Source organism: Lepus europaeus, chromosome 19, assembly GCF_033115175.1.
Source record: "Lepus europaeus isolate LE1 chromosome 19, mLepTim1.pri, whole genome shotgun sequence".
Lineage (NCBI taxonomy): Eukaryota > Metazoa > Chordata > Mammalia > Lagomorpha > Leporidae > Lepus > Lepus europaeus.
The window spans coordinates 10,508,045-10,533,376 of record NC_084845.1 but is presented as its reverse complement, the minus strand read 5'-3'; the positions used below and the strand labels follow the sequence as shown (position 1 = coordinate 10,533,376).

The 25,332-nt window shown below is 66.1% G+C and overlaps 2 protein-coding genes across 2 annotated transcripts; both read left to right on the top strand.

The window, feature by feature from the left end:
- The first annotated feature begins 1,865 nt into the window (after positions 1–1,865).
- Positions 1,866–17,813, top strand: ATP1A3 (ATPase Na+/K+ transporting subunit alpha 3). Its single transcript, XM_062176069.1, has 23 exons — positions 1,866–1,910; positions 5,129–5,215; positions 5,327–5,386; positions 5,885–6,088; positions 6,900–7,013; positions 7,098–7,232; positions 7,422–7,539; positions 7,627–7,895; positions 8,744–8,942; positions 9,032–9,141; positions 9,216–9,350; positions 11,221–11,413; positions 11,655–11,830; positions 11,925–12,061; positions 12,391–12,541; positions 13,819–13,987; positions 15,804–15,958; positions 16,032–16,155; positions 16,422–16,567; positions 16,703–16,833; positions 17,300–17,401; positions 17,501–17,592; positions 17,722–17,813. Exons 1-23 carry the CDS (start codon positions 1,905–1,907, stop codon positions 17,748–17,750), a joined length of 3,042 nt encoding a protein of 1,013 aa, XP_062032053.1. The 5' UTR covers positions 1,866–1,904; the 3' UTR covers positions 17,751–17,813.
- Positions 17,814–23,187: 5,374 nt separating this feature from the next.
- On the top strand, positions 23,188–25,120 carry RABAC1 (Rab acceptor 1). The gene is made up of 5 exons (XM_062176466.1): positions 23,188–23,349; positions 23,624–23,836; positions 23,928–24,025; positions 24,694–24,795; positions 24,886–25,120. Exons 1-5 carry the CDS (start codon positions 23,294–23,296, stop codon positions 24,981–24,983), a joined length of 567 nt encoding a protein of 188 aa, XP_062032450.1. The 5' UTR covers positions 23,188–23,293; the 3' UTR covers positions 24,984–25,120.
- The last annotated feature ends 212 nt before the right edge of the window (positions 25,121–25,332 follow it).

Genomic DNA, 25,332 nt, shown 5'->3' with positions numbered 1-25,332 from the left:
GGGACGTGAGCCTGTGTCTGGGGTGGGATGTGGGGGGCCGAGGCTATCCCCAGCCCAGCTGGAGAGCAGGTGGAGTGTAGATCCTGGGACCGGGACCTCCCCCACCTCCTGGGGCTTCTCTCCCACCCTCCACGATGCAGGGCTACACCTCCAGACCAAGGTGTGGGGCAGGAGGGGACAATATGGTGACAAACTCTGCCTCCCCAGAGAAGGGGACCGAGTTGAGGAAGGGGCGAGGCACCTGGGTTAGAAGATGTGGCTCCTCCCCCTTTCCAGTCTCCATGGCAACAGGCCGGTCTGCAGGCCCAGCCTCCTTTGCTGCAGAGTCAGCCTTCCCCGTTACCATGGCAACAAGGGACAGCGGGCTGGATGGGGCCGGGTCAGAGTACAGGGTGGGGATGCGGCTGTGGGTGTTGGGGAGGCCTCTCTGCCCCTCCTCCTGTTTGTCCCCGTCTCTGTCCCTGCCCACGCCCCACGTCTCTGTGGCTCTGAGTCTCTTTGTTCCTCGTCTCACACCCTGGCCGTCAGCCTTCACTTTGCCGGAGCAGGCCTGTAACCTTCACCCACCACCCACATACACCAGCCTCCCTCCCCGCCCCTCGCCCAACGCCCCAACCTCCACCCCCCTTCTGAGAAAGCCGTGTGCTCAGGGTCTCTGTGTCCCTCCAGCACCCCCAGGGAGGGTCTGGGGTGTTCCTCCTGAGGGGCCTTCCGTGGTGGGTGCTGGGGCCATGTGGCAGGCCTGGGTGTGTGCGCAGACCGTGCTGGGGGCCACGTGGGGGCATGGGGTGCAGCAGAGGTGTGATGTAGGGAGGGGTGTGGGGTGGCGGGGTACAACTTGTCTCTGTGAATTCTTGCGCTGGGGTGTGTGCCTGCACCTTTTGGTCTGTCATTCACAGAAAGCAACGATTTGGCAATTTGGCACTGTGGGCGTTTGCTCACACCCAGGCACGCTGGGGAGCGGTGTGTGTGAGGCTGTGATCACATAACAGCGTCCACACTGTGGGTGGGTGTGTGGAGGCAGCGCGAGGCCTGTGTGTGTGTTGGTGGGTGGGTTCACAGGGCCGTGTGGTGTGTGCGTCTGCCATGCACGGCGTGGCTGTGGTTGATTGTCTTGCGGTGTGCAAGGCGTGTGCCCTAGGTGTGTTATCTCCGGGGCTGTGGCTGGTAGGGTGACACTGGGCGTATCCTGGGCCCCCTGCCGCAGGCCCTGCTGTGTGTGTCTCCCTGCACAGCTGCAGCGGGGGGGGGGGCAGCCCTCAGTGAGGGGTCCCGGGCGCTTCTCTGCAGCTCCTCTCAATCCCCCCGCTCCAGGGGTCTCCCTTGCTCTCCCTCATCTCCTCCCGCACAAGTCTCCAGGTGCCCCCACTGCAGAGCAGGGTGCTCTGGGCCCCTGCCTCACTGCGGCGATGCGCAGGGCTTCCCCCTCCCCCGCAGCGCGCCCCTCTCCTTGGCGGCACGCGCCACAGTGAGGGGTCTCTGGGGCTCTCCCTTCCCCCCAGAGGAGGCTGCACCCCACGCCGACGGGGTCTCCAGGTCCCCCGTTGGGAGGGGACTCCCGGGTCCCCCCTACCCCGTCCCAGGGCTCCCCCTCCCCGGCGGCGCCGCCACTTTGCGGAGACTAGGGGGTGGGGGGTGGGGAATGGGGGCGGACAGCTGCAGTACCGGGGGCGGGGCCGCGGGCCGTCCGTCAGCGCGGCGGCGCCCCCGATTGGCCAGCGCCGCTCCCCCCCGCGGGCGCGGGCATATGAGGAGGCGGAGGCGGCGGCCGCCGCAGCCTCTGCGCGGTGGGAGCGGCCGACGGACGGACGCGTTCCGACCGAGGCGCGGGCGCTGCAGAGCCCCAGCCGAGCCCGCCCCGAGCCCGCGCCCGAGCCCGCCCCTGTGCCCGCGGAGCCGCCAAGATGGGGGTAGGTGCTGGGGCCGGCCGGGGCTGCGTGAGGGTGACCCTGAGGGGTCCCGCGACACTGGGGGCACGGGGGCTGCGGGACTGGCCCAGGGTGGGCGGCCCCGGGGGCTGGTGCCGCGGGCGCGGGGGCGGCCCTGGGCGTCTCTGCTGACCTTGTGCGAGTCGCCGCGTGTGCGTGTGCGCCCCGGCCCTGCCCGCGGCGGCGTGGCCCCCGTGGGGTCTGCAGGTCTGCCCCGTGCCTGGGTGTGCCAGGCCCCCCCCTCCCGGCCCGGTGGGGACAGGTCCAGGCTGCGGGACAGGCGAGAGATGACCTCTTTCTCCTTCCAGGCCCGAATGCGGGGGCTCCGCAGTGCGTTGCTGCCCCGGGGCCGCAGGGTGTCTGCGTCCGGATGCGGCGCGCACCTGGGGCACTGGGGGCAGGGAGAGCGCTTGCGGGGAGTGTGCGTGCCTGGCTCTGCCCTTGCCTCTGTGTCCGTGTGTCCTTGTCTGAGTCTCTCCTGCAGATGCCGCCTCCTTCCCTGGCTGACACCTGGCCCCCGCTGCAGCCCTGGACTCCTCCCTGCGTGTCTGGGGCGGGGGTGGGGTGGGGGGAGGAGAGGGGTGGGTTGGGGTAGGTGAGGTGAAGAGAGAAGGTCGGGGTGGGGGCGGGGGATGGGGAGAAAGATGGCGGAGGAAGGCTGAGGGGCCTGAGGGTGGGGGTGGGGTGGGGCTGCAGATCTTTCTGTTGGGGTGAGTGGGGGGGCAGTGTTGGCTGTCAGGTAAGTGGGGGGAGCCATGGGAAGACTGGGGAAGAGGACTGACTGGAGAAGGGAGTGGGAGGGAGAGGCAGACATGAGAGCGCGACACCGTGGACAGACAGTGAGGGAGACACAGTGAGAACCCTGGGCTGAGATGAAAATCCAGAAACAGCCGGGGAGAGGAGGTGGGGGCACAGGGGAGGTGAGGGAGAGACCCTCAGAGCTGGCCTCAGGCACCCGGGCTTGGAGGGGAGGCGCAGCCCGGAAGGCGAGGAGCCGCAGCGACGGCCACAGCGAGACAGGCGTGCGTGCCCCCCACCCCCAGGAGCAGCCTCCTCCCCGCGGTGCGCCCATCTGGGCCTCCCGCCTTGCCTGGGAAAGCCTCAGCCCCCCTCTAGCAGATGGAAGCCACCCCCGAGGGAGTCTGGTCAGCAAGGGCAAGGGGGAGCCCAGGAGTCCCCGCAGGGTCCTGGAGTCACCCCTGTGCTCTCACATTCAGCAGTGCAGACCCCACTCCCCTGTTCCTTAGGGCCCTGGGGCCTGGGGGCTCAGCCCTTCCTCTCTCAGAACCCCAGTTCCTCCTCCCCCAGACCCAGGACTCCAGGCCGGAGCCCCTCCCCGTCCAGATGCAGCGTCCAGTCCCCCTGCCGCACCTCGGTTCTCACAGGAACCCAGACATCAGCTCCCAGCGTTCCTAGCAGTGCCCCTTGCTTTCTGGCCGCTGTCCACCTCATCTGCAGAGGCCGCAGGGTGGTGCAGGAGAGGCCTCTGTCCCCAGCTTGGAGGCGGGGACGCAGCACTGCTGCAGGCCTGGCCGGGGGCCAAGCTTCCCTCCCACCCCTGCACCCCTGCATGTGGCTCCTCCCTGCACCCCCAGACTCAGTCTCGGGGGCCAGGGGCAGACAGCAGGCAGCTCAGGCCTCTACAAGGTCACCAGGAGATTAGCGCTGAGCCTCCCAGCCCAGCTTGGCCCTGGGCCCGTGGGATCTATCGGTGCCCTCCTGCCAGCCGTGCCACGCTGCCCCATCTGCCCCCAACACCACGCCCAGTCCAAGCCAGCCTCAGGCTTCTGACGCTGGGTCTTCTGCACCCCAAAGCCCACCTGGCTCACCTGCTGTCCCCCAGAGACCTGACCATTTGCACGCCCGCTCAAGGCCATCCATGGCTCTCACCCACCCCTGGGGGCCCACAGCTCATCCATTAGAGCCCTCCACATGGGGGGATGGGCTGCTTGTCCATCGCTGTGCTCGGTGGCCAGCCCCTGGCCATGACTGGCACCTGGGCTGCTCTCTGGCCTCCCATTCTGCCAGACCTGTAGGGGCACCGGATCCTTTGAGAGACTGAGACACCCATGGGGTGGACAGCAGCCCAGGAAGACAGCCAGGCTGAGAAGAGGGGGGAGCCCCAGAGCTGGAACAGGGATGCTGGGTGCATCCGCCAGAGATGGGGACAGTCAGAGAGGGACAGAGACACAGAGGGCTGTGGTCCGAGAGGAAGAGACAGAGACCGAGGGAGATGGAGTTGGAGACAGAGCCGTAGAGAGGCAGCAGAGAAGCAAACAGAAAGAGACAGAATCTGAGACATAGTCGGCCACCGAGAATCAGAGATGGAGAGGAAGATGGCAGGGGGAGAAGGGAGAGAGGCCGCGTATCACAGAGACGGGGACACCTGCAGAGATGCGGGTGGACGCAGGAGGAGAGGGAGACGGGAAGGTTCATCCCCGGAGTCTCAGATCCCAGCAGACACCGAGAGAGACTGGGAACATGGAGAGAAGCCAGAGGGGCAGAAACAGCCAGAACCAGGCAGGGGCGGGGGCGGCAGACACAGGCATGGTGCAAGACACACATCCGAGAAACTCGGGGGCGGGGTAAGACAGACAAAGTGACGAGAGGCCGACGGCTTGGAAGGGAGAGAGACACAGAAAGTCGGAGAGGGTGGCATTTGGCCTGGCAGTCCAGACGCCTCTTGGGATGCCTGGGTTCAGCTCTGGGCTCTCTGGTGGCTCCAGCTCCCAGGTGATGCTCAGCCTGGGAGGCAGCGGGGATCCGCTCCCTGACACCCACACGGGAGCCCTGCACTGGGGCTCCCCCTCCTGGCTTCCCAGCCAGTGAGCCGGAGTTCCATCTGTCTGTCCGCCTTTCCAATAAATATACTTATTAATACATTTTGAAAACCAAAGCAATAAGACAGAGAGACACAGCGACCTGGAGAGAGACAGAGATGGAGAGAGATACACACAGAAACAGGAATGATGGGCTGGCCCGGGGGAACGGGGGAGAGACAGGAAAAGGCGCTCGGAGATAAAAAGACGGAGCCCGTGGGGCCACGGGCCAGGACCAGAGCCATGGGCTCCAAGCCGCTGCGGGCGGGGGCGGGGCTTGCGCGGATGCAGACCCCCGCGGAGTGGCGGCCGTGTCCCCCTGGAATCCCTTCTCGCCCGCAGTCTGGTGGCTCTGACAGCTACCGTGTCGCCACCTCGCAGGACAAGAAAGATGACAAGGGCTCGCCCAAGAAGAACAAGGGCAAGGAGCGCCGCGACCTGGACGACCTCAAGAAGGAGGTGGCTATGGTAAGCCCCGCCCCCGCCCCGCCCCACCCCGCCCCGCAGGCCGGCCCACCCCACCCCCTCCCCCCAGGGCTGGCCGTGGCTCTCACCGCCCCCCAAACTCCTGTTCCTCAGACAGAGCACAAGATGTCGGTGGAGGAAGTGTGCCGGAAGTACAACACGGACTGCGTGCAGGTGCGGCCTGCGCGGGAGGGGCTGGGGGCCTGGACCCCTGGGTCTGAGGGAGGAGGGGCTGGGGCCTGGACCCCTGGGTCTGCGTGGGAGGGGGGGCTGGGGCCTGGACCCTGGGTCTGAGGGAGGAGGGGCGAGGCCTGGACCCCTGGGTCTGAGCGGGAGGGGGGGAGCCTGGACCCCTGGGTCTGAGCGGGAGGGGGGGAGCCTGGACCCCCGGTTCTGAGCGGGAGGGGCTGGGGGCCTGGATCCCCGGTTCTGAGCGGGAGGGGCTGGGGGCCTGGACCCCTGGGTCTGCGCGGGAGGGGCGGGGCCTGGACCCCCGGGTCTGCGTGGAAGGGGTGGGGCCTGGACCCCCGGTTCTGAGCGGGAGGGGTGGAGCCTGGACCTCTGGGTCTGCGTGGGAGGGGCGGGGCCTGGACCCCTGGGTCTGTGCGGGAGGGGCGAGGCCTGGACCCCTGGTGCCCAGGCTGCTCAGGGGTGGTTCTCTGTGTCCCCCAGGGTCTGACACACAGCAAAGCCCAGGAGATCCTGGCCAGGGACGGGCCGAATGCGCTCACACCGCCCCCGACCACCCCGGAGTGGGTCAAGTTCTGCCGACAGCTCTTCGGGGGCTTCTCCATCCTGCTGTGGATTGGGGCCATCCTCTGCTTCCTGGCTTACGGCATCCAGGCGGGCACGGAGGACGACCCCTCTGGTGACAACGTGCGTGCCCCTACCCTGCCCTGGGCAAGGCCCGCACATTTCCTGGGGACACACACGCACCCCACTTCTCCCGGCCCGTCAGGCTCCCCACATCCACCCTCCGCCTTTTTCCCACCTGACTATTGCCATCACCCAGGGAGACAACCAGATAAAGCCCAAGAAAACCGGGGCTCCGACAGGCCGAGTACCCTGTCCCGGGGTCTGTCCTAAGCCCACGTGGCCTCGGTGGCCTGGGGATCAGACACTACAGGGCGGTCCCTGGCTGACAGATACCCAAAAGGGAGCATACTCCTGACCCAGGGCAGGGCCGGTCTACCCAGCCCCGGGGACACACGCAGGACCTGGTCTCAACAGATCCCTTGCCATGAGCAGAGCCCAGCGCCAGCTCTGAGCATCAGCTCAGCCCCCCACGACCTGAATTCTGACATAGCCGTCGTGTCCAGGCGCAGATGGGTTCAGACCAACTGACGGACAGGGGGACTCGGGCACACACACAGCTGCATCGAGCACACACAGTGTTCCCAGACAGACAGACCACGTGGAGGCAGAGACCCAGACACACGCCGTCCACAGGCGCAAGGCCAGGCCAGCGGAGTGTCAAACGGACGGGCAGTAAGCGTGCACCCAGATTCTCCAACACAGGCGAGAAGGCAGGTGGACACACACAAAACCCCCAGAGGGATGTTGAGACCCAGACGCACAGGTGCACAAGGACTTAGAACATAGACCCCCAGAGCTCCCTGCCAGATTCCACCAGTCCCGTGGGGGAGGGGGACCGGGCAGCTGTGACCCCGCCCCTCTGTGCCCACAGCTGTACCTGGGCATCGTGCTGGCCGCCGTGGTCATCATCACCGGCTGCTTCTCCTACTACCAGGAGGCCAAGAGCTCCAAGATCATGGAGTCCTTCAAGAACATGGTTCCACAGGTGAGCGGCGCCGGGGAGGAGCGTCGGGGGCGGGCCCAGGCAGGCAGGCGGAGCCCTGGGCTCACGCCTCTCGCTCCCTCCCAGCAAGCCCTGGTGATCCGGGAAGGGGAGAAGATGCAGGTGAACGCCGAGGAGGTGGTGGTCGGGGACCTGGTGGAGATCAAGGGCGGAGACCGAGTCCCAGCCGACCTGCGCATCATCTCAGCCCATGGCTGCAAGGTGGGGCGAGGCCTGGGCCCCCTCCCGCCCCGCTCCGCCCTCCCTCGGGAGCCTAGGCCCCCAGCACCCCGGACCTCGGCCACCTTTGACCGCCACATCCGAGACACCTCTCACCCACTCCAGCTCTCACACTTCCCCAGGCTACCCACCCCCCAAAAATGCCTTCTGAGCCCTCTCCCCACGCTGCAGGTGGACAATTCCTCCCTGACCGGCGAATCCGAGCCCCAGACCCGCTCTCCTGACTGCACGCACGACAACCCCCTGGAGACGCGCAACATCACCTTCTTCTCCACCAACTGCGTGGAAGGTGAGCAGGCGTGGTGGGGACCCCGGCCGCGCCCCGGGGACCCTCACGGCGGCCCCCAGCCTCAGCCTCGCCCCTCCGGCCTCGCAGGCACGGCCCGGGGCGTGGTGGTGGCCACGGGGGACCGCACCGTCATGGGCCGCATCGCCACGCTGGCTTCGGGCCTGGAGGTGGGCAAGACGCCCATCGCCATCGAGATCGAGCACTTCATCCAGCTGATCACCGGCGTGGCCGTCTTCCTGGGCGTGTCCTTCTTCATCCTCTCCCTCATCCTCGGCTACACCTGGCTCGAGGCCGTCATCTTCCTCATCGGCATCATCGTGGCCAATGTCCCGGAGGGCCTGCTGGCCACTGTCACCGTGAGGCTGGGTCCCTGGGTCAGAGGACGGAGGCTGAGGGGAGGGGCCTGGACCCCTGGCTCTGAGGGAGGAGGCCGCTTGGCTGCTGAAGGCTCAGCCTCCCAGATCTGGAAGGGGAAGGCGCTGGGGGGGTGGAGGCCCCTCCATCCGCACAGAGAGCTGACGCCTCGGGAAACACCCAGAGCCATGAAAGGCTAACCGTCCTCTCGTTTTGACGCGGGACTGAGAAAACTAAGACCGCACGCTGCTGGTCAGACGTCTGAAGAACACGTCCAGCGTCAAAGCGAAATGAAGGCCCCGCCCTGCCTCCCCGAAGGCCCCGGGGGGCGGGTCACTGTCAGTGTGGCCGCCGGCTCCACATAGGGGTCATCCTGGGGACGCCCCTCGCCTTCCTGGGTCTGACAGGCAGAAAGCTCCGGGGCCGTACACGGAGGCGCCCATGTGCGCTCTGGTGGTCCGAGCGTTCTGTGCCGGCACCTGGTCGAGGGTGGCAGGAGCAGCCCCCACCCCCAACCCGACCCTGAGCCGTCTTCCAGCCGTGCACGTGGACTTGGCCTGCTGGATGCTCCCTGTCCATGGAGGTCTCACCTGTGATTCCTTGTTTACTAAGCATTCTGTTTTAGCCACACAGCAGCTGGCTGGTCTTTTTCATTGGTGTGTAGTATTCCACCACGCAGGGTCGGCTGGACATTCTAGAGTGTGTCTTTGGGGCACCTCTGAGCCTCTCTCTGTCAGACCCACCCTGGTGGTGCCGGGTGAAGCCCTCCGGGTTTCTCTTTGGGCTGGAGAGGTGGGTTGCGAATGCTCACGTTGTTCCCCTCCCTCGCCATGCCCCGGCACGTGCCCAGGTGTGTCTGACGCTGACGGCCAAGCGCATGGCCCGCAAGAACTGCCTGGTGAAGAACCTGGAGGCGGTGGAGACCCTGGGCTCCACGTCCACCATCTGCTCCGACAAGACCGGGACCCTCACCCAGAACCGCATGACGGTCGCCCACATGTGGTTCGACAACCAGATCCACGAGGCCGACACCACCGAGGACCAGTCTGGTGAGCGGGGTGGGGGCAGGTGCCGAGCGAGGTGGGGGCTGCAGGAGGGCGCAGCCCGGGGACCCCCCCCTCACACGTGCCTCCCTCAGGGACCTCCTTCGACAAGAGCTCACACACCTGGGTGGCGCTGTCCCACATCGCAGGGCTTTGCAACCGCGCCGTCTTCAAAGGCGGCCAGGACAACATCCCTGTCCTCAAGGTGGGTCCCCGAGCCGCCCCCTCCCCACCACCATGGGCTGCCCCGCCCTGAGCGAGCCTCCCCCTCCCCCGCAGAGGGACGTGGCCGGCGACGCCTCCGAGTCAGCCCTGCTCAAGTGCATCGAGCTGTCCTCGGGCTCCGTGAAGCTGATGCGCGAGCGCAACAAGAAAGTGGCCGAGATCCCCTTCAACTCCACCAACAAGTACCAGGTGCGCCCCAGACCGCGGGCGGGGAGCCGCGGGGGCGGGGTCTGCACTGGGGGGAGAGGCCGAGGGAGGCGGCCGGCCACCAGGGGCCTGGGAGGACACCGCCCACCCTTCCTCACCGGGCGCGACTGGGCAGCGAGCACGCACGCTCTCAGCTACTGGCTCAGTCCCGAAGTGCACACAGCAGACCCTGGCTGGGACTACAGTCGGGAGTCAGGAGCTCCGTCCAGGTCTCCCACCTGGGTGTCGGGAGCCCCAGGACTGGAGCCCACGCCTGCTGCCTCCCGGGGTCTGTGTCCGAGAGGAAGGCTGAGCCCAGGCGCTGTGGTGTGGGCTGTGGGCGTCTCGGCAGCACCCCCACAGCCGGGTCAGCACCTGCCAGACGCTGGGGTTCCACAGCAGTGAGTCTCCGCCTTGCAGCTTAGCCCAGGGCCAGAGTGAGACAAAGGCCCAAGGGAAGACACGTGGTGTCCACTGGCCAGGACACGGAGGGAGGGAGCCCTGCAGATGTCCGGGGAAGCGCCAGGCAGCAGGCACCGCATGTGCAAAGGCCCTGGGGCAGGAGCGTGTTGCTTTGGCTGAACAGCAACAAGACAGCTGATCCGGTGGGTGGTGAGGGCAGTGGGTGCTGGACCAGAGCCCCCTGGGCTTCGTCTGCTGTAAAGGGGCTTGACTGTGGCTCTGAGGGGCTTGAGCCTCAGCGGGCTCAGAGCCGAGAGGACACAGAGCTTAACTCCCCTCCATTTTTATTCTTTAAATTCATTTTAATTTAAATTCATTTTAATTTAAATTTAAATTCAATTTAATTTAATTTAAATTCATTTTAAATTCACGTGGGTGGCAGGGGCCCCACGTCTTGGGCCGTCCTCCGCTGCTTTCCCACGTGCATCAGCAGGGAGCCGGACCAGACGTGGAGCAACCGGGACTCGAACCAGAGCTCAGGCAGCAGCTTAACCCGCGGCACCAGAGCGCTGGCCCCGCCACTCACCTTTTTAACCAGCTTTACGAGACAGAACTCACACACCGCACACCATTGTTTGGAGTGTGTACCCAATTCGTTCTGGTGCGGTCACAGGCCCGTGTACCCACCTGCATTCTTCTCACCTGAGGAAGAAGCCCCTCGCCCCTCAGCTGCCCCCCACCCCGACCAAGCGCTGACGTCCTGTGGCCGTGGGTGTGCCGCTCTGGTCGGCTCCAGCCTGGCCTCCTGCACATCGCTGATGTCCTGGAGGTCGGCGCCTCCTCCCCTTGGGGGCTGACTAATACTCCCTGGCCCGGCCACTCCCTGGCCTGCTTGTCTGGGCCTCTGCCAATGGGCGTCTGCCATGAGCATCTGGGGAGTGAACCAGCAGTGGCAGACCCCTCTCTGTCTGCCTCTCCCTCTCTGTCTTGCTCTCTCTCCTTTAAAAAAAAAATGCTCATGGAAATTGGAATTACAGTATTTTTTTGGTGGGAAAAAATTGAAATCTTTGCATAGAAGGGATCTTCAAAATAATTTATGAAAAAATTATTTAAGGATTTCAACTTTTTTTTTTTTTTTGCCCGGAAGTAAACGTCTCTTTAATTCCATTTTTCCACGAACTGTTTGAAGTGCCCTGGTATCTCGGAGGCGACTGACCGATTGGGAGACAGGGCCCTGTGGGCTGAGAGAAGCTGTGGGCAAGGCAGGGAAAGGCAGTGGCCGGAGCTGCCCTGTGGGGGACAGGGACGGGGGCATCTGTCAGACGCAGGCACATTTCTCTGGTACAGCGATGCAGACAGCGCCCCCTGCTGGTCACTGGTGGAAGTGGGGCTGCAGAGGCCCGTCCCCAGGTGGCCTGCAGGGCCCCCCCCACCAGGTGGCTCAGACCCGCCCCCTCCGCTCTGCCTGCAGCTCTCCATCCATGAGACCGAGGACCCCAACGACAACCGGTACCTGCTGGTGATGAAGGGCGCCCCCGAGCGCATCCTCGACCGCTGCTCCACCATCCTGCTGCAGGGCAAGGAGCAGCCGCTGGACGAGGAGATGAAGGAGGCCTTCCAGAACGCCTACCTGGAGCTGGGCGGCCTGGGCGAGCGCGTGCTGGGTGAGCGCCGCGGGCCGGGGCTCTGGGGGGCTCTGGGGGCCCCGGAGCGCGAGGAGGGGCCGGTGCCGCCAGCGCACCCTGAATGAATGAATGAATGAGAGGGGAAGGAGCCTTCGGACGCGAATGTCGCCTGGTGGAGGAGGTCGACTTCCGGGATCCCCGAAGGCGGGGAGCTTTGGGGCCAAGGCCTGGAGGTCCAGGGAGGCTGTGGCCCTCACGCCTCGCCCGTCCTGGCCACCAGGCTTCTGCCACTACTACCTGCCCGAGGAGCAGTTCCCCAAGGGCTTCGCCTTCGACTGTGACGACGTGAACTTCACCACGGACACCCTGTGCTTCGTGGGCCTCATGTCCATGATCGACCCGCCCCGGGCAGCCGTCCCGGACGCCGTGGGCAAATGCCGCAGTGCCGGCATCAAGGTGCAGCCGGGGTGGGGGGTAGCTGGGGGGGTGGAGGTGGGGCCTCAGGGTCCTGCGAGGAGGCCGGCCCAGCCCTAAAAGTCAACACCCACAGGTCATCATGGTCACCGGCGATCACCCCATCACGGCCAAGGCCATCGCCAAGGGCGTGGGCATCATCTCCGAGGGCAACGAGACCGTGGAGGACATCGCTGCCCGGCTCAACATTCCCGTCAGCCAGGTCAACCCCCGGTGAGCCCCTGCCCCGCCCTTGCTGGGGCCTCTTAGCACCCCCAGCTGTTTCTCCACCACGGTCCTTGTGCTGTGCCGCGGGGTGGGCGGGCCGTGGGCCTGCACCCCCAGCCCCACGCCCCTGTGCCCCCACCGCCTCCTCCCCGCTGAGGCGAGTGCGGGTGATCCCCATCTCCGGACTCAGTCAAGTCCCCTGTGTGTCTGCACCTGTCACTCTCTCATCTCTGTTTGGGTCTCCTGATTCCCTCAGCTTTCCCGCCCCTGCCTGGGGCCGGCCCCGCCCCCTGCCTGTCTTTTCCTCACTCGCCCTGACCTCGGTCCTCTCCCAGGGACGCCAAGGCCTGCGTGATCCACGGCACCGACCTCAAGGACTTCACCTCGGAGCAGATAGACGAGATCCTGCAGAACCACACGGAGATCGTGTTCGCCCGCACGTCCCCCCAGCAGAAGCTCATCATCGTGGAGGGCTGCCAGAGACAGGTGGGCGGGCACTCAGAGAGGTGGGCCCCCAGAGACAGGCGGGCCCCCAGAGACAGGTGGGCCGCCAGAGACAGGTGGGGTCTCAGAGAGGTGGGCCGCCAGAGAGGTGGGGTCTCAGAGAGGTGGGCCGCCAGAGAGGTGGGGTCTCAGAGAGGTGGGCCGCCAGAGAGGTGGGCCGCCAGAGAGGTGGGCGCTCAGAGACAGGCGGGCCCCCAGAGACAGGTAGGCCCCCAGAGACAGGCGGGCCCCCAGAGACAGGCGGGCCCCCAGAGACAGGTGGGCGCTCAGAGAGGTGGGCCCCCAGAGACAGGCGGGCCCCCAGAGACAGGCGGGCCCCCAGAGACAGGCGGGCCCCCAGAGACAGGTGGGCGCTCAGAGAGGTGGGCCCCCAGAGACAGGCGGGCCCCCAGAGACAGGCGGGCTGCCAGAGACAGGTGGGCAGCCAGAGACAGGTGGGCCCCCAGAGACAGGCGGGCCCCCAGAGACAGGCGGGCCCCCAGAGACAGGCGGGCGCTCAGAGAGGTGGGCCCCCAGAGACAGGCGGGCCCCCAGAGACAGGCGGGCCGCCAGAGACAGGTGGGCAGCCAGAGACAGGTGGGCCCCCAGAGACAGGCGGGCCCCCAGAGACAGGTGGGCCCCCAGAGACAGGTGGGCTGCCAGAGACAGGTGGGCCCCAGAGACAGGTGGGCCCCCAGAGACAGGCGGGCCCCAGAGACAGGCGGGCCCCAGAGACAGGCGGGCCCCAGAGACAGGCGGGCAGCCAGAGACAGGTGGGCCCCAGAGACAGGTGGGCCCCCAGAGACAGGCGGGCGGGCGCTCAGAGAGGTGGGCCCCCAGAGACAGGTGGGGTCTCAGAGACAGGCGGGCGGGCGCTCAGAGAGGTGGGCCCCCAGAGACAGGTGGGCTCCCAGAGAGGTGGGCCCCCAGAGACAGGTGGGCTCCCAGAGAGGTGGGCAGCCAGAGACAGGTGGGCCCCCAGAGACAGGTGGGCCCCAGAGACAGGTGGGCCCCCAGAGACAGGTGGGCCCCAGAGACAGGTGGGCCCCCAGAGACAGGCGGGCTCCCAGAGACAGGCGGGCCCCCAGAGACAGGCGGGCTCCCAGAGACAGGCGGGCCCCCAGAGACAGGTGGGCTGGGCCCTGCAGAAACAGGGGCCAGGTCTCAACTCCTGGGTTCTCACTGAGGAAGGGGCTGGGTAGGGGCCCGGACTGCTGGGTCTGCAGGAGGAGGGGCTGGGGTGTGGCCTCCGGGTGTCACCGTCCCCTGCCTCCCCCCAGGGCGCCATCGTGGCCGTCACGGGCGATGGGGTGAACGACTCCCCGGCCCTGAAGAAGGCAGACATCGGGGTGGCCATGGGCATCGCCGGCTCCGACGTCTCCAAGCAGGCGGCGGACATGATCCTCCTGGACGACAACTTCGCCTCCATTGTCACCGGCGTGGAAGAGGGTGAGTGGCCAGGGGGTGGCCCTGGAGACCGGGGTCCCCCCCAGAGGGCCCCAGAAGGGTGAGGGGAACAGCCTGGGGCTGCAGCAGGTGCCCAGTGGAGACCACAGGACACACTGGGCCCTGGGGAGGCAGGACCAAGCTGATGGGTCCCTGGTGGGCCCAGGTCCGGCCAGTGAGACCGACTCGGAAGTGCAGGCCCCTTCCCTGGGCTGGGCTGGAAGATCAAGGAGGTGTTCCAGGGTGACAAGGCCAGTGGAGTCTTGGGGGGGGGGGGGCGGGGTGCATGCTCAGATTTCCACCCTGGAGTCTGAGGCCAAGCTGGAGTCCGGCCACGGGGTCGACAGCTCCGCCTTCCGCCGGGCTGAAGATGTGGGCACAGACGGTCTGGTTCAGGTTTCATTTTATGCTCATCATCACAGCGATCCGTAGCCCCCGAGAACAATGCAGAGAGCAGGCAGGGGGGTGACCGGACACGCAAAACCTCACTCCCCGGGACAGTGCCCGTCTGAAACAGCACTGGTCTGGGTTCCTGCGGTAAAGCTGAGCCCAGGGTGACAGGTGAACGCCCATGCCCGAGGAGACCCCAGTCAGCACCTTGTGCTCTGTGCTAGGGACGCAGGCACCTGCTCCTTCCAGACTTTTCCAGGCCGCCGTGCCGCGGGGCTGCGGCCCCTGCCGTGGGGGCTGGGAGAGGCAGCTTTGCTCAAGTTACCAAACACAAGCTAGAGTCGCGTGGCGTCCCGGGGTGAAGTGATGGGGGACAGGTGGCGAAAGGAGGCTGTCGGTGAGGTTGGGGTTGGGGAGTCCAGCGCCCGCTGGGGACGCCGTGACGCTCTATGGGAAGCTCGTGGCGAGAGGGTCGATTCTGTCTTCCACGGAGTTTCTGAAGCGCCCTCGTGTGTCACGCGGATCCCCCGGCTGGCGCACGCCTCGGCCATCGCCTGCCCCCGGGAGGGCAGCATGCGTGCTTCCACGCAGAGCTGCGGGCGCAGGCAGGGGCTCAGGCCCCCGGGCTCCAGCTTACGCGCAGGCGGTGGGAGCGCCAGCGCTGCCTGGGTTCGGTTTTCTTTGTCAGTGACATTGTCAGCAGCTGTTCAGCCCGGGAGGGAAGGCGGAGGGTGGGGCCGGCCGGGTTAGGCTTTCATCTCCTCCTTGGGGCCCACAGCACGGATGGGAGTTCGCTGAGATCTGACGGCCAGCCGGTCAGGCAGCCCCGTGAATTCCCACACAGGGACGCGGCCTCGCAGCCCCCAGACCCCCCTTGGGGCTGCCGCTCCCACAGGCAGCCACGGTCCTGACTCCGAGCCAGATCATGCGGTCTAAACACTCTTGGGGCCCTTCTCACGCATCACGTCCACACTGCCCCGCCCCCCAGTGACCACAACGGCCAGGGAGGGGCCAGGCCAAAAGCAGGAGCCAGGAGCTCCATCCGGGTCTCCCATGTGGATGGCAGGGCCCCAAGCACTTGGGCCATCTTCCGCTGCTTTCCCAGGCCATAGCAGGGAGCTGGATCAGAAGTGGAGCAGCCAGGTCCGGAACTGGCGCCCCTGTGGGATGCTGGCGTTGCAGGCAGCGGCTTCCCTGCTGCCCCACAAGGCCGGCTCCTAATGAACGCCCTTGAACTTGCCTTTGGGTAGACTGAGCTCAGATTTCTCTAGGGTCTGACCCAGGAATGGGACAGCTGAGTCACTGGGGTGGGGGGATATTGAAGCAGCTGGATTCCAAGAGGTTTGGGTTAGAAAGGTGGGGGGTGGATTTGAAGGGAGGGTAGAGGGGCTACCGGGGGGGCGGGGAGCCTCACCAGCACCCCCTGCAGGCCGCCTGATCTTCGACAACCTGAAGAAATCCATCGCCTACACCCTGACCAGCAACATCCCCGAGATCACCCCCTTCCTGCTGTTCATCATGGCCAACATCCCGCTGCCCCTGGGCACCATCACCATCCTCTGCATCGACCTGGGCACCGACATGGTGAGCCTGCCCACCGGGAGGGGCTCCCCGCCTCCTGCTGGCCCCCTCTGCTCACCCGCGCCCTCCCGCCCAGGTCCCCGCCATCTCCTTGGCCTACGAGGCAGCTGAGAGCGACATCATGAAGAGGCAGCCCAGGAACCCGCGCACCGACAAGCTGGTCAACGAGAGGCTGATCAGCATGGCCTACGGCCAGATTGGTGAGGCTGGCCCCACACCAGGCTCCCTGGGGGCAGAGCCCGCCCTCCCCGTGCGTGTCGTGGGGGCAGGGCCTGGCAGGCCGAGGCCGAGGGAGGTCCCTCCCACAGGGGACCCAAGTCCTCCAGGGCTTCACAATGCTCCAGTGGCCTCAGACCCTGACCTCAGAGAGGGCCCCCACGGGCCTGGCGGGCCTTGCGTCCGCCCCGGGAGGTCTCCGGGGCCTCTGGGGTGCACAGGCCCCGCCTGAGCCTCCTCTCCTCCCCAGGAATGATCCAGGCTCTCGGCGGCTTCTTCTCCTACTTTGTGATCCTGGCTGAAAACGGCTTCCTGCCCGGCAACCTGGTGGGCATCCGGCTGAACTGGGACGACCGCACGGTCAACGACCTGGAGGACAGCTACGGACAGCAGTGGGTGAGCGGGCGGGCGCCTCCAGCCGCCAGACCCTCGCCGGGCCCGGCCCTGTCCCCTGCCCTGTGCGCGTCCGGGCCTAGAGCGGGCCGGGAGGGGGCGCGGAGCCCGGGGCTGATGCCGCCGCGGCCCCCGCAGACTTACGAGCAGAGGAAGGTGGTGGAGTTCACCTGCCACACGGCCTTCTTCGTGAGCATCGTGGTGGTGCAGTGGGCCGACCTGATCATCTGCAAGACGCGCAGGAACTCGGTCTTCCAGCAGGGCATGAAGTGAGGCCCGGGGCGGGGTTAGGTGGGGCGGGCCCAGCTCTCCTGTCTGAGCGCACACACACGCACACACACACGCCTGTGCGGCTGTGGCTGTCCGGGCGGGGTTAGGTGGGGGCGGGCCCAGCTCTCCTGTCTGCACACACACACACGCGCGCACACACACACACACACGCCTGTGCGGCTGTGGCTGTCTGGGCGGGGTTAGGTGGGGGGCGGGCCCAGCTCTCCTGTCTGTGCGCACACACACACACGCACACACACACGCGCCTGTGCAGCTGCAGCTGTCCGGGCGGGGTTAGGTGGGGGCGGGCCCAGCTCTCCTGTCTGCGCACACACACACGCACACACACACACGCCCACGCGGCTGTGACTGTTGCCCGCCGGCTCGCTCCGTGGCTCGGGGGTGCAGGGCGCTGGGCTGCTGGGGGCTCCTCCAGGCCCAGCCCGGCCCCGCCTGTGTCTCCAGGAACAAGATCCTCATCTTCGGGCTGTTTGAGGAGACGGCGCTCGCAGCCTTCCTGTCCTACTGCCCCGGCATGGACGTGGCCCTCCGCATGTACCCGCTCAAGTGAGTGCCCTGGCCCCCCGGGACCCCCAGGGCAGGCTCCCCGCACCATCCAGGTGCCGGGTCCCCCGGGCCCCGCGCTCACCCTCTCTCCCTCTGCAGGCCCAGCTGGTGGTTCTGTGCCTTCCCGTACAGTTTCCTGATCTTCGTCTACGATGAAATTCGCAAGCTCATCCTGCGCAGGAACCCCGGGGGTGAGGGGGGGGGCGGGGGCGGGGGCGGGCGGCCGGGCCAGAGGGGCGGGCTCCCTGGGGTGGGGTGCAGCTGCCTCCTCTCCCGGCATCTCTCACCATCTCTCTCTCTCTCTCTCTCTCTCCCTCCAGGTTGGGTGGAGAAAGAAACCTACTACTGACCTCAACCCCACCACGTTGTCGCCCGACTCCCCCCCTGCCCCGAAGCCCAGGGCAGCCCCCGCCAGTCCCCCCATTTTGTATTCTTGGGGAGGGGCCCTCTCTCCCTCGGCCCCCACCCCCTCAGTTATCTCCCGCCTCCTCCCTCTGGCTGGCTTCTCTCCCTGCCCCGCCCCGCCTCTCTCCTCTTCCCTGTGTGTTTCTCCCCCCCCCCCCAGCCCCACCCTCCCCCTCTCCCAGGCTCTTTTTTACTCCTCCTCCCCCCCGGCTGATGCCACCTCTGGTTCTGGACAATTACAAATATATCAGTGGGAAGAGAGGCCGTGTGTGTGTGTGTGTGTGTGCTCAGGGCTGGCAGGCACCTAGCCTGGCCTGGGCTTGGGACGGCTCCTGGAGTCCCCGATGGCATTCAAGTGAGAGGGAGAGTGGCTGGGGCTGGCCAGGCAATGGGGAGGGGCAGGCACTGGGATCTGGGGTTGCAGCCCGGGGTCCTCTCTGTGTGGGACCCTGGAAGGCTGTGAGGAGAGGATGATGATGGAGAAGTGAGGATCCGTCCCACCCTGCGCTCGGCCCCTTCCTGAGCACCTGGGGAGCCCAACTCGCTGAGTCCCCACCGGGGGTGAGGCACAGAGGAGGAACTCGCCCGCTCGGGTCACACAGCCAGGAGGGGGCGGGTCTGGGATGTGGCCCCGGGCCGCCAGGGCCGTGAGTCAGGTGCCAATCCTCCGTGGAGCTCAACTCACACACACGGAGTCGAGGGCACAGCTCCGTGACACCCAGGTGCACAGAGCACGTTTGTCGCTGGGACGCTCCCTCCTGCCCCCGGCCAGCCCGGTCACCGATCGGTCACCACACATACGCCGGACGTCCCACGGGCGAAACGTGGCGGTGCACTGCCCTCTGCTCACGCCATGGAGCAGCCCCCACTCGCCCCTCTCGTGGATGGTCTAGGGGCCGCTCCCAGTGCGGCACCGGGAACATCCCAGCCTTGGCTTCTGGCGACACAAACACACGTGGGCATGGGACGGCCGGGTGGTGAGGCCAGTGTGACGGAAGCCGCCAGAGCCTGTCTCAGGCTCTCCTGTCCTTGGGTCCCAGCTGTCCCACGCTCTCACCAACACCCAGTCCCTCGGACATGAGCCATTCTGCCACAGGGAGCTGTGGCCAGGCCAGACCCAGGCCTCCTGCCTCCCAGCACTGGTGTCCGGGCAGCCGGGGCACAGGGATTGGAGGTGCCCAGGGTGTCCCGTGCCCACTGCATAAGGTGATGGCTGAAGGAGAAGCCCTCTGACTGGGGAAGGCAGGCAGAGGTCAGGGGTCAAGATCACCAGTTCCGCGGGAGACCCCAAGACAGAGCCTGGGTCTGGCAGGGGCTGTGAGAGCCCGGAGCTCGGCCAGGGACCCCAGATGTGGCTTCACATGTCTGGTGCAGTGGGAGAAACGCCCCCTACACACTGGGGCACAGGGATGTCACACAGCCGAGAGCGCCCCTGCCGCTGGCACCCTGCAGTGGGCTCTTCCCGTCCCCCCCACGTCCTCTGGGCCCCCACCGTGGCCCTTCCCCCTGTCCTGGCCACACTGTTCCCCGCTTCCAGCCTCCGGGGCCTCCTTCCTGCCTTTCGTGCCTGCGTGTGGCTGGCTATGGAGTGAAACTGCTTTGGCTGGGCTCTCAGAGGGGCGGCTGCCGCTCTCACAACAGAAATGAAATCCGGGTTGGGAGGGGGCAGCTGGGCCTGTGCCTCCCGTTCTGGTCCCCAAGATTCCTCCTGTCCGGGGAGGCTGCTCTCTGGCTCCCTCTGCCGGCCGCACCAGGGGAGGCTGCTCTCTGGCTCCCTCTGCCGGCCGCACCACTCCGCGCTCAGGCGCCGCTGTCCACCAGCACCTACCCGGCAGCCTGAGGCGGAACAGCACCCAAGCTGCCCACACAAGACGCCGCGAGACGCCCAGGGGTCACCGAGGGGAAAAGACAGGAGCCCGCAGATCTGACCTGCAACGTGGGGCTCTTCCTCTGTTTCTAAATTGTTTAAAACAATTTATTTGAAAGACAGATTGTCCATCTGCTGGTGTGCTCCCCAAATGGCCACAACGGCCAGGGCTGGGCCAGGCTGAAGTCAGGAGCCTGGAGTTCCATCCGGGTCCTCCCACGTGGGTAGCAGGGGCCCAAGCACTGGGTCCCTCGCTGCTGCCTCCCAGGGGAGGGCCTCGCAGGAAACTGGATTGGAAGCAGAGTGGCCGTGACTTTACCCCAGTGTGGGATGCGGGAGCATCACAATGGCTGCCCCAGATGTGGCTCTTTGATCTTCAGCTCAGGACCACCCACAGGGGGCCTCCTTGCCCCTCATGCCCCTCCCCCACCTCCCCACCCCAATGCCTCCCAGCCAGCCCCAAAGCACAACGTATAAGGGGTGTGGATCCTGGGAGAGGAGAGTTGGGACTAAAAGAGTCCCCGGATACCCCATGTGGAGCCCGCCCCCACCAGGGGCGGCCTCTGGTTCTGCAGTGGAGCCACCACGTGGGACGCCAGCCGCCCACACCAGAGGGGCTGAGTCCTGGCTTCCTGCTGTGCACGCCCCAGGAGGCAGCAGCCAGGGCTCAAGAAGTTGGGTCCCGGCCGCCCACGTGGGAGACCTGGATGGAGTTCCTGCTCCTGGCTTTGGCCTGGCCCAGCCCCAACTGTTGCAAGCATTTGAGGAGTGAAATGGCAAATGAGAAATCTCCTCTCTCTCTCTCTCTCTGAATGTCAAATAAAAACAAATAAATAAAAACGGAAAAAAAGAAAGTCCCTCCCCTTCCCACAGCCCCACCGGCATCTCAGCCCCCGGAAGGGAGCCCGGCCTCCCGACCCCACACCTGTCTGAGGTCCCGCCCCAGCGCACCCCCCTTTAGTGCCCGCGCCAGGGAGGGGCAAGAGCAGGGAGGAAGTTCCTCCCCCGCATCGTGGGAACGGAGGAAAAGGGAGACCCGTGCCTCAGACACCAGCCCCGCCCCAGGCGGCCGAGGTGGCCACAGCCTCTGATTTCCAGAGGTTGTAACCCCAGCGGTCACGGAGCGGCTCCAACGTCAGGGCCCTCAGCGCTCGCTCTGCACCATGGGCTGAGTGGATCCCACTGCTGGAGACAGCGTGGAGGTTCAGCAAGCTGACCAGACCCCAACCGGTCAGCCAGGACCCCCACTGTGGCTCAGCCTGCGACGCCAGCGTCCCATACAGGGGCGCTGGTTCGAGTCCCGGCTGCTCCGCTTCCTATCCAGATCCCTGGAAGGCAGCAGAAGGTGGCCCAAGGCTTAGCTCCCTGCCACCCATGTGGGGGACCCGGATGGAGTTCCAGGCTTCTGTGGATGGAAGAGCTCTCTAAATCTCTCTGTAACTCTGCCTTTCAAATAAATAAATCTTGTTAAAAAAAATAAAGCAAAAAACCCACATAGCCTGGTGTAGTGGAATGAGAAGGCCATGCCAAGGTGGCCACTGGCAAGCGAGCGTCAGTTAGTCAGGAATGGCTTTGAAACCCACCTGGCTTTGGAAACTGCCTGGCGACAGGCTGTGATTGGATGGATTTGAAACTGCCTGGCGACAGGCTGTGATTGGATGGCTCTGGAAACTGCCTGGCAACAGGCTGTGATTGGTTGGGGTATAGACCGCCCCTTGACCAGATTGGCTGGTCTTGGCTATATAAGCTGTTGTACCAACTGTAATAAACGAGTCTGCGGGCTGCTCGCCTCAAGCCTGCTCTCACCGGACTCCCGGGGTCTGTGTGTTGACTCCGCGCCTCTTGCCCCCACCAGGCTGCTCCTCTCAGAAAGGAACCCACTGCTACATTGTAGAGAATTCAACTGCAACAGCCTGGATCTTCTAAGTCTGACGCAGAATTCCAGCTCATTAGGTGTAAAAACTCCCTCTGCTTGTATTATTTTTTTTTTTTATTTTAAAGTCAGAGTTACACAGAGAGAGGAGAGGCAGAGAGAGAGAGGTCTTCCATCCGCTAGCTCACTCCCCAGTTGGCCACAATGACCGGAGCTGCACTGATCCAAAGCCAGGAGCCAGGAGCTTCCTCCGGTCTCCCACGCGGGTGCAGGGGCCCAAGCACTTGGGCCATCCTCCACTGCTTTCCCAGGCCACAGCAGAGAGCTGGATCAGGAGTGAAGCAGCCGGGACACAAACTGGTGCCCATGTGGGATGCCGGCACTGTAAGTGGAGACTTTACCCGCTACGCCACAGCGCCGGCTCCTTGGGGCATCTTCCACTGCTTTCCTAAGCGTATTGACAGGGAGCTGGATGGAAAGTGGAGCGGTTGGGACTCAAACCATTGCCCATATGGGATGATAGTGTCACAGGCGGTGGCTTAACCGGCTGTGCCACAATGCTGGACCTGACAGCTCCTTTAAACACACACACACACACACACTTCTGTTTAGGGGCCAGCGCTGTGGCATGGTGGGCTAAGCCTCTACCTGTGATGCCGGCATCCCATATGTGTGCTGGTTCAAGTCCTGGCTGCCCCTCTTCTGATCCAGCTCTCTGCAGTGGCCTGGGAAAGCAGTGGAAGATGGCCCAAGTGCTTGGGCCCCTGCACCCGCGTGGGAGACCCAGAGGAAGCTCCTGGCTCCTGGCTTTGGATCAGCCCAGCTCCGGCCACTGTGGCCATTTGGGGAGTGAACCAGTGGATGGATGATCTCTCTCTCTCTCTCTACCTCTGTAAGTAAATAAAATATTAAACAACAACAACAACTTCTCTTAGGGGAGAGGGCCACTAGCCTAGTGGTTAAGGCACCTGTGTCCCACCTCGGAGTGACTGGGTCTGGTTTGGGGTTCTGGCGCCCGGCTCCAGCTAACGGGCGCCCTGGGAGGTGATCGGGCTCCTGGCTCCCGAGTGGGAGACCTGGGTTGAGTGGATGGGAGTTGTGTGTGTGTCTCCCTCTGAAATAAATGTAAAACATAAAGTAAAATTCTCAACCCTCCCCTCAACCCCTCGTGGCTGTCGTGTTACCCTACTCAGCCCGAGATCCCTGGGAGGGGCCCGCTCCCCACCTCTTGAGGACGATGGACGCCCACAGATTCCCCGCCACCCTGCTGCTCGCTATGCGGCCCGCAGGGACTTGACACAAAGGGGATTTCACGGCCTGCAGTCCAGACTGGCTGAGTCGGAACGTTTGGGCCCGAGGCCTAGGGTTCAGTGTTTAATCAAGCCCGCCAGGGTATCTTTTTATGCCTTCTAGAGTCAGGACGACAGCCCGCACGGTCCCCCCTGTACCCTCCGAGGGAGACTACACAACACCCAACTCCCCACCTCCCACTCCTGAAACTACAACTCCCACAATGCCCATAGAGACCACAACTCCCACAATGCCCTGCGAGCCAGCCCGCCGTTATGGCGCCCAGTCGCCCGTCGGGACTACAACTCCCACAATGCTCGTGAGCAGAGCTCCGCCCCCAGCGGCCCCGACGCGGAGCCACGTCGGCGCCGCTGGGTGAGGCCTGGCTCCGACGGGGCCCGTGGGGTCTGCAGGGCCCGGGGCCGGTTACAGCGGTTCTGCCCTTCACAACGCAGACATGGCGGCCCCGAAGGACCAGCAGAAGGAGGCCGAGGCCGAAGGGCTGAGCGCCACGTGAGCGAGCCCGCTGTAGCCCGGGGGTGCCGGCCCCGGCCTCCTCTCCCCTCGAGTCGCGGGGGTCCTGGCCCCGGACACCGGAACTCCTGGTGTCTTTCTGGGACGCCGGAGTCCGGTCCTCCGGCCCGTTCCTGCCCCGGGGTCCAGGGGGGAGCCCCGCCCCGCCCCGCCCCGCCCCGCCCCAGGGCCCAGGCGCCGGCCTCCCCCCCTCCGCTGGCTTCCGGGAGGGTCGGGGTCCCGGCTCACCGCTGGCCCCCGCCCCGCCCCCCAGGACCCTGCTGCCGAAGCTGATTCCGTCCGGCGCCGGCCGCGAGTGGCTGGAGCGGCGCCGGGCGACCATCCGGCCGTGGGGCGCCTTCGTGGACCAGCGGCGTTTCTCGCGGCCCCGCAACCTGGGCGAGCTGTGCCAGCGCCTGGTCCGCAACGTGGAGTACTACCAGAGCAACTACGTGTTCGTGTTCCTCGGCCTCATCCTGTACTGCGTGTGAGCCGGCCCGCCCCACGCCCCGCGCCCGGCCTCGCCCGCTGCTGCAGGGCCCGGGCCTGACCTCCGCCTGCCTGCCCTCCGCCTCCAGGGTGACGTCGCCCATGCTGCTGGTGGCCCTGGCCGTCTTCTTCGGCGCCTGCTACATTCTGTACCTGCGCACCTTGCAGTCCAAGCTCGTGCTCTTCGGTGAGAAATCAGATCCTGGCCCCTCGGCTCGCAGACCGCGGCCCCCAGGTCCACGTCCCTGGGGCCTCCCCCGAGCCTGGCTCTCGGGACTCCTGCAGGCCTGACAAGCTGGTGGCCCTGCCCAGCCTCAGCCCCCCCCCCCCCCCCGCATCGCCCTCGCTCACCCCCTGGCTGAGCCCTAACCCTGCCCCAGCCGCCCCGCCGCCCGCCTCTGCGGGGAGCATCACTGCAGGTCCCCACACGGGACACCAGGTGGCGCCCTTGCACGGGCCTGGCCCTCCCCACCCGTCTGCGCCCCGGGGCGGGACCGGGGAGCCCAGGCCGTGCCTCCTGCTACCGAGCAGAACTGGCAGGTTGGGGGGCAGCCAGGGGATGGTCGGGATCAGGGCGCCAGGGGCAGGGGGGCTGGGGTTGGCAGAGCCGGGAGGGGTCCCTGAGGAAGCCCAGCCACACCCTGGCCGCGCCAGGCTGCAGGCGGCGTCTCTGGCCGTGTGAGGTTCTATCCGTTTGTCAGCCACCAGCCACGCGTGTCCTCCACCGGCTGAGACTCTGGTTGGAACCTGAGCTGGGAGCTGAGGGAGGCGGTGGGGACGCTGGGGGCCGGGCGGGGGGCAGGGGGCTGCTCTGGGGGCTGGGTGGGGGCAGCTGCCCATGCCGTCTGCCCACAGGCCGTGAGGTGAGCCCAGCCCATCAGTACGCTCTGGCCGGAGGCGTCTCCTTCCCCTTCTTCTGGCTGGCTGGGGCCGGCTCCGCTGTCTTCTGGGTGCTGGGTGAGTGCAGGGCCGGGGTGGCCGGGGTGGCCGGGGGTGGCGGCAGGGCCGGGCCAGGGGACCTGCCCTGAGCCGCCCGTTTCCCTGCAGGGGCCACCCTGGTGGTCATCGGCTCCCACGCCGCCTTCCACAAGGTGGAGGCCGTGGACGCGGAGGAGCTGCACATGGAGCCCCTGGAGCCCGTGTGAGGCGTCAGCGAGGCCCCGGCCGGCGCCCGCCCTTGCCCACCGCCCGCCCTTGCCCACCGCCCACCGCCAGCACGTGCCCCATGTCAGGGGGTGGCTTCCCGAAATAAAGCTGTGACGCTGTTACACGGCACGTGGCCCCCAGGTCTCCTGTGACGTCACTGGGCACACACCCCCAGGTCTCCTGTGACACTGTCACATGGCACACGGCCCGCCGGGTCTCCTATGACGTCACTCGGCACGCCCCCCCCCCGTCTCCTGTGACATCACTGACACGCCCCCCCGGTCTCCTGTGACAGCACTCGGCACGCGCCCCCCCAGTCTCCTGTGATGTCACTCGGCACGCGCCCCC

Bases quoted from the DNA above. Each gene is read 5' to 3' on its own strand.
- RABAC1 (XM_062176466.1), top strand. From the start codon at position 23,294: ATGGCGGCCCCGAAGGACCAGCAGAAGGAGGCCGAGGCCGAAGGGCTG. The intron at 23,350-23,623 runs GTGAGCGAGCCC...CCCGCCCCCCAG, and splicing joins GCCGAAGGGCTGAGCGCCAC to GACCCTGCTGCCGAAGCTGA. The intron at 24,796-24,885 runs GTGAGTGCAGGG...GTTTCCCTGCAG, and splicing joins CGCTGTCTTCTGGGTGCTGG to GGGCCACCCTGGTGGTCATC.
- ATP1A3 (XM_062176069.1), top strand. The intron at 13,988-15,803 runs GTGAGTGGCCAG...CACCCCCTGCAG, and splicing joins TGTCACCGGCGTGGAAGAGG to GCCGCCTGATCTTCGACAAC. The intron at 16,156-16,421 runs GTGAGGCTGGCC...TCTCCTCCCCAG, and splicing joins CATGGCCTACGGCCAGATTG to GAATGATCCAGGCTCTCGGC.